This window comes from Opisthorchis viverrini, assembly GCF_000715545.1.
Source record: "Opisthorchis viverrini unplaced genomic scaffold opera_v5_409, whole genome shotgun sequence".
Lineage (NCBI taxonomy): Eukaryota > Metazoa > Platyhelminthes > Trematoda > Opisthorchiida > Opisthorchiidae > Opisthorchis > Opisthorchis viverrini.
The window spans coordinates 1-7,334 of NW_008752066.1; the positions used below are offsets into that span (position 1 = coordinate 1).

The following is a 7,334-nucleotide window of genomic DNA, read 5'->3' on the forward strand; positions in this document are numbered from 1 at the left end:
TCCGGGCATTCAGTGGTTGCTTTGAGGAAACTGACTTTCATAATACAAATGAAAGCGACGGCGACGAATTATCGAACAGTTTAATTTCTATCTCCCAAGTACGGGAAGCATGACGTATTTTTGCAACCTGCACTGGTGCCTCTAACAGGTTACATATTTGGAGCTAAATTGATTTGGGGATTACTTGAAATTGCACCAGGTTTATCTAATATAAGCACACATCCCAAACCGCTGTAGCAATCGTCCACTAAACGGTCGGTTCTGAAACCGTGCCACAGCATTCGCAATGTCCGGGCGGAGTCCGGTCTTCTGAAGGATGACAACACGAACGACTTCATATTTGTTCGCATTTAAAGTGGCCGAGAGATCATCTCCTATAAAGTAAAATAAATGAACTCGTTCAGCTGGAGCACCCTTCTGGTTCCTAGGTGCCATGCCAACGAAAGAAGGCACGAAGGCTCGGTTACTTCCAGTTTGCCCAAGAGCAGTCGAAATGCTCAAGTTGAGTTTCGATCACAGATCTTTCGGTCCGTAGGCTTGTCTCTTAACCACTGAGCTATCTCGAGATCTGCCATACGTGGACAGATATTGAAAAGATGGACATCCTGCCCAGATTAAAGTGTATATGACGATTCACTATTTAGCTACCGATCCGTGTCCGTTAATAACGATCCTTTCGAACCGAATTCTCACGAAGGGCAGTCGTGGGCGAATGTGCGAAATAACTGCTCATGAGCGCAAATATGGGATGGCACTTGACCCGAGGAGTAGTTCACTACATAGCGTCCAATTTCGGAGAGCTGAAAACGGGTTGCGCTGCAGCTATGAACTCCAAATGATAAGCATGACGACCTCAAAGGCCGTACCATACCATTCACCATGTCATTAACATCCATTGATGCGGGTTGCTCATACACGTACGAGACTAATCTTACGTACTGTGTTTTACTATCTACACTTATACGAGGACACGTACTTGTTACCTCGACTGATCGTATACAAGCTCCGCCTCGGGATTGCATTACGCTGTCACTATGATATGCATATTCGCCCCCCCCCCCCTTCTCAGTCCCTTACTCCTGGCACTTGATAAAACCATGCTCTGTCAGACAGTCGCTTGGCTTTGACTGTGTTTGAAATTCTTCCATTGTTCTGCACCGCTTCCTAGCCATCCCTTTTCTGTTAATTCATGCTAGCAACTGACTTCGGATGCATACTTCTCACTAGTTGTAGGTTTCTGCTGAAATTTACGGTTTTAACATTATTCCATTATTCTGATGCTTTAGCTTTTCTGTTATTCATGCTAGCAACTGACTTCGGATGCATACTTCTCACTAGTTGTAGGTTTCTGCTGAAATTTACGGTTTTAACATTATTCCATTATTCTGATGCTTTAGCCATGCGGGATCAACAGATGGAAAGGCGGTTGCAGAAGAACTGGTGGAAGAACGCCTAACTCGGCTACTGGGCCGATCTCTGATCGACTTTCTCCGTGAGTTACCGTATTTCCACCCCTAATCAGGTTGATCCGGAAAAAGCTTAACTTGTTTTGCGTATTAGACCTGAATGATGGGCCCGCTACTTTGCATTTTCCCAGCGCGCCGACTCGAATTTTTCCCTGGCACTTCGAGCATCCCTTCCTTAGTAATTGTCAGGTAGTTGGTCGGTCTAGCACTGAGGCCGTCAAGTTAGTGTTAATCGCGCTTTGAGCAATTCAGAGGTCTTACCAAGAAGCACAACTGTACCGAAAGCATGTCTGTGTGCGTGTTCATCTAGGTGACGCTTGAGCTATCTTATTTGAAGGTGGAGAATTTCTCGAACATGGCATCCCCTCTTTGTTGATTCTTCTTCTATTGGAAACTGCTGTTGATAATGGACTGCAGCTGAACAGCTTTTACCCAATCAAGGATGCCCTGCGTACTAGAATCTTTGAAACCGTTCACTGATTAACGTATCACACAACCGCAATCCCTTTTAACTGGTGTCATTTTGTCACCATGGAATGTGGATCACTTCAAAAATAATTCAGCACCGAATGATTTTTAGTTTCCGAAGCCGAATTGACCTGAAAATTGAGTAAAGATTGAAGCGTCATTACTTGATTGAAAGCCCCGAAGCTCTAGTCCACTCTCCTCATCTCTATGATTTCGTTCGTGGCGAGACGAGTATTTTGCAATTGCTGACGCTACACACCTAATTTGTCACGTCTGAACAAGCAAACTCATTCACATTTAAACGCGTTGCATGTCCTGGCACCCTGCGGGTAAGCTCTAATATGGATAGAACACGGGTTTATTATCGCCTCTCTGTTGTGGTATAACGCAAAGAATCACGCCAGTCTCGACCAAACGAACTTTATATGAATGCAACTTGTAAAAATCCCGCAACCAAGTTTCGAACGTCCCTAGCGCTTATTGACTAGGACTTTCTAACAGTCGGGTTAAACAATCAACACGACCAGGGCAGTCACTGCCTACCACCAACTGAGTGACCGCTGGAAAATGGTGTCCACTCTCCGAACATTTCACCGGAATGGACTGACTTGCTCCAATTCTGGATTTTCGCACCATTCCATGATTCCGCTACACTGGGATGGTTTGGGAAGCCATGTTGACTTTTCTGAGTTGTTTTGGGCAAATCTTCGTAATATGCGTTTCAGTTTCCTAGACCGCTTCATCGAATCTGAGGTCATCTATTTGCGAGTTTTTGTTAGCTTTCAGTGCACTTGTGAATCCGCGTATATCTCTTATCCGTCGGAGAGAATTCAAGTTTGTGCTTCACTGAATTTGTTGGTCGTGTGCTGTTTCTGTATTTTGACACGCTCTAGGTGAACTAACTCTGGACGTTTGCTGTCTGACTTTCATGCATCACTCAAACAGGTTCCCCGAACCCCACGCTATAATATTCTCTCTATTCATATCACACTAACAGGTGAGTGTAATCAGATGCCAACATCCCAGATTCTTATATCATATTTTGAAACGGTAGAATACATTTTCATAAGTGTTTTATCTATTGCCTGAACTTTTCTAGGTCTTATCTACACATTCAGTGGTTGTGAATCGTCAACACCGGACACAGACCAGGGCGATGGAGAGGGCATGGATGATATCGATATGCAAACCGAGGCCAAATCCACTACCTCTGTAAACCAAGGTTCTGACACACGTATAAGCGGAACTTTGGCACAGCTGTTAGTTGCCGCTTCCCGCACAAACTCACTTCACAATGGAGATGGTGCTACCGAATGTATGGATCCATTGTTTCTACATTGTCTAGCAAAGTGCCTGGCCTGGCCCGATAGCCTTACTTGTCTCAAGGCCTCTCAGTGGATTCCACCCTTGATTGATTTAGTAAGTCTTGTGTTTTAACTGATGCTCCCTTTTTGGCCGTCGCCCGATCTTGTTGGCCGTTTTACCAATGAAATGGGTGATTTATTGGCTGGACTTTCATGGATGATTTGCATTCTTCATGTGCGTGCTTTCACAGTTCTACGGCTAGTCACGTCACTAAAGCTTTCAGGTTGTCCATCAATATATGTGTGGGTGTTAACTATCTACATGTAGTCCTTGTGATCATTCCCATCTCGATCCACAGGGTGTTCTGAGACCTGCCCGATTCATCTCCTTTTGTACCACTTCCTCAGTCTAACCCACTCAACTGGAAACAATCATTTGTTAGTTATACACACTTTTCTTTGCGCTTGTCAAGATCACGACCGCTGAGCACCGTTACTAATGTTTTTGTCCTGAGTGGTAATACCGTTGCCGAATGCTTGCACATACGTAAACTGCATTTAATGTAGATACCGCCAGCTTTATTTGTGCCCTATTACCAATACATTCGTCCGATGTGTCGCCCCCTTGTCCTCTCATGAACTTACTAACGTGTTTCAACTACTGATTTTCCTGCTGTTTTGTATGATTTTTCAGTTGACACAGCCGCAAGCGAACGGTGTGACCTCTGGTTTACACAGGAAGTCCACATTGTCTGCCCCTCTGGCCGAAGCAGTCCTGTTTGGTGTCCTTTGTGGCCTTCATGTGAATGGGAAAAACACAGAAACAAATTTATCGGCTTTGTTGTCTGCTGGGCTCAAAGTCTACTCGGCTGTTGATGTATCTGTGGCAGCCGACCGCCTGCGAACTCTGGTAACCAAAGTGCTCATTAACGCATCGGATGCCGGTCCTGAACAATCAGATAAAGTACTTCAGTCCATCCAGGTATGATTTTCATACGATTTCATGTTTCTGTCAAAGCCACACTCCCCGTCTGGAGGTGCAGAGTACGGTTTCTCCTTGAATGCGATGAGACTTCGTTTTTGTTGTAAGACCGTTCATTTTTCGATGTCACCTTGCGAAAAAACTATATGGCCACTTTGTGGATATAACTATTCATTAAGTGGTGCCAATGTGAAACTCAAAAGATTCTTTCTGTCATCATATTCCTTTCCTGAGTGTGTCGCACAAGGATCTCCGTATGTCCCATCGGCGAATTTCCGTCATGCTCCAGTGACATTCGGATGTGCACCATCACGATCATAACGTGCGGCAAATGAGCTTCATTGTCCTTCTGGTTTGTAATCGATTCGTTTGTGGCTCTGAGGTGGTTGATCGGTGGTAATAAACAAACGACTGTCACGCTGTTGGTCAAATCGGTTCTGACTCTATTCACAGATCGCAATGATTTATTCGAGCCAATTCAATGGGCCTAAATATTCAGTGAACCAATCAATTCTCTTGGATGAGGTCAGGAAAGACCCACTAAAGCTGGTCCGTTTTCTCGTTCGTATTTCATTGACATGTGGCACGGATCATCATATAAACATCAAACAAACTAATCTGCCGAAGACGTGCAAGACAAGTGTTTAGTTTTGTGCCCTCCCCCATAAACAGTCATCAGAACTCATGATGGACAACATTCGGGGACACCAAAACGGTTGATTGTGCACAAGGCAGGCAAAGCTGGTTTCTTTCTGTTCCGATTCTGACCAAAGTTTGCTTCAACAACTGGTCTGTGGTCCCTCATGAGAGTCTCTCCAGGGTCTCGAGACCCAACAGCAGCTCCAGAAGACCGGCCATAAGAGGCCTTTTCGACAGAAGCCATTGAAACCATCTTACTGTCCAATAGTGGAATGAGCTGTGTGTTTGTTGAGATGATTTTTCAGCGTGTAACAGTGGGGCCATTGAGTCGTGTAGAACCTGTCATTTCTTGACTCCGAACATCCAGTCACTGGATTACGGAATCACGTGCAAATAATTCATGTAAGATTGCAGGGGAGGTAAAAGGCAACAGTGCTCAGCATGTTATCTTAATGTTCTGAACCGATGATGATTTATCGTGTTTGCGAAGCGAGAAGTTCTCACTGAGGCAGAATTTTCTGTTCGAGGGAGAATTGTTTGAATATTTCGGGACTTGCATTGCATGCTTTATTGTTTGTTTCATTATATAATCTTTTTGTTTGCGCGAACGAATTTCGACCTGGAACCAATATCGATTGGATCAGTCAGTGATAAGAACCGAATGTGTTTGACTAAGACACTCCAGTTGGTGGATGGAGTTGGGATCTGGCTAATCATGTGACGGTCCGTTTGCTCGTATCACTTCTTTTTCTGATGCGTGGACATTCTTTTCAGTTCCGATGCAAACCGCGTCAGTGGGCACTTCATACCTTATCATACTTTAGCCTGTCATGCTGGAATAATCCTGTTTGGTGCAAAGAAGGGATCCGCAGACTATGCCAAATCTATTAAACGAGATCTACTCTGGTTAGAGGGCGAGATGGCCCAAGTGTTTAGAACGCGAATTCACTGACGCGAAGGTCCGTGGTTCGAGCTCGACTTCTTCTGTCTAGACTTGAGCGACCTGGTAGTATCCCTGTCCTTTTACTTCTCTCGGGTGGCATGACAGGGGTGGCACCGAAAGGGAGCTGAACGGCTGCTATTTTTATTACTCTGCTTATTCCTGAATCTCCTTGTGAATTTCATGATCTTCGCCGAACAACCAATTTCGTCTGGTCTCTTCAAGTAACCTCTCGCAGGGAGGTTATTTTTTTTGCAATAAAGGAGTTGTAGGGGTATTGTAGCGCAGCTCCAGGTTCCGTGTTAAGGTGCTCAAATTGAATCTCGTCTGGACCCGTCTTTGCTCCGCAGTTTCCACTCCTTTAAGGTCCATATTATTTTCCTTGCTTTTCGCGTTTTTGAAGCCGGTTTTCCACCGTTTAGTTGTTAATTTGCTGGCCCGGTTAATGCGATATGTTGACTCATTAACCTTAACAGGTATTTCATGTGCTAACGTTCTTTACCCGTTTTCCTTGTTGCTAGCCGTATGTAAATTTGCTTACTTTCTATTTCTATTCTACAGACTTTCGAAACCAAACTATTCGATACCAGCAAACCCCTTACAGAAAGGGCGAAGCGAGAGATCTTCAAGAAGCTCATGCAGCCTATTATAGGGGTAGGTTTTTGCCGAACGGCATATTTATATGAATTTTCTGGTTTGAATTGATGTAGGATAGACGGAGGTGTAAGAAATCTTTAATATGAACCCAAGCTACAGCGGCGTTGGGCCGTGTTCTTGTTAGCTCAGATAATAGAACACTCTCCGGACAGGCCAGAGGTCGCGGGTTCTTGTCCCTTCTAAGGGTCCGTATTCAGGACCTTTCTGTTCAACCAGCTCAGTCAATGTAACAACCTTCTAATGCTCACATTTTTGTTCCCTCTTCTATACTAGTGTGATTCTACTGTTAAAGGGATATTAATGAACTCACTACTTCTCCATTTCTGAAATTTCACCACCAGATTCCTCTCAGCCAACAGTTTTGTGATAACGTCACCATTACTTGTCTGGCTCCCTTGGTCCGTTCCAAATGGCGACAGCCGGCCCGAAACGGTGGTGATGCATTCCCGGACAACTTTGGTCTCTCCGAATTATTTTCGAATTAATGTCATTTTCTAACGTTTTTCCGTCCTGTCCAAGATTTGTCCTTCCCAGGACCACGAACAGCGACAATTTCCTTTTCTATCCCATCAATGGGGTCATCCGGTTACCACCCGTGATTGTATAGCATGTTCCGCTTCTTAACTGATCAACAAGGACACAATCACTTGTAACTAACGTTTTTTTCCACGGGATCGTGGTGCTTGGTTCGCTCTATTAGTCAACTTATGCCATTTTCATTTATTCGATCAGACTCGACAGGTCTTATAAATGATTGGCGGGTCCGGCGGCCCGGAAGCCTGCTCATTAAATAAACCACAAACGGTTTAAGTGGGATCGAATGCGCTGGTGTTCCCAAGCCACTAATAGCTGTGTAAATCCGACAGAATATGCTCAGC

The 7,334-nt window shown here is 44.6% G+C and overlaps 2 protein-coding genes across 2 annotated transcripts; one reads left to right on the top strand and one right to left on the bottom strand.

Moving 5' to 3' along the window:
- Positions 1-1,397: 1,397 nt before the first annotated feature.
- On the top strand, positions 1,398-7,103 carry T265_15252 (hypothetical protein; the record flags this gene model as incomplete). The annotated part of the gene is made up of 5 exons (XM_009177272.1): positions 1,398-1,492; positions 3,034-3,353; positions 3,933-4,220; positions 6,361-6,453; positions 6,798-7,103. Coding segments are annotated over 5 exons (939 nt in total), but the record flags the coding sequence as incomplete, so codon positions are not given.
- T265_10800 (hypothetical protein) lies at positions 4,903-5,103 on the bottom strand (the record flags this gene model as incomplete). The annotated part of the gene is made up of 1 exon (XM_009177273.1): positions 4,903-5,103. The coding sequence occupies one exon, from the start codon at positions 5,101-5,103 to the stop codon at positions 4,903-4,905; it is 201 nt and encodes a 66-aa protein (XP_009175537.1).
- Positions 7,104-7,334: the final 231 nt, after the last annotated feature.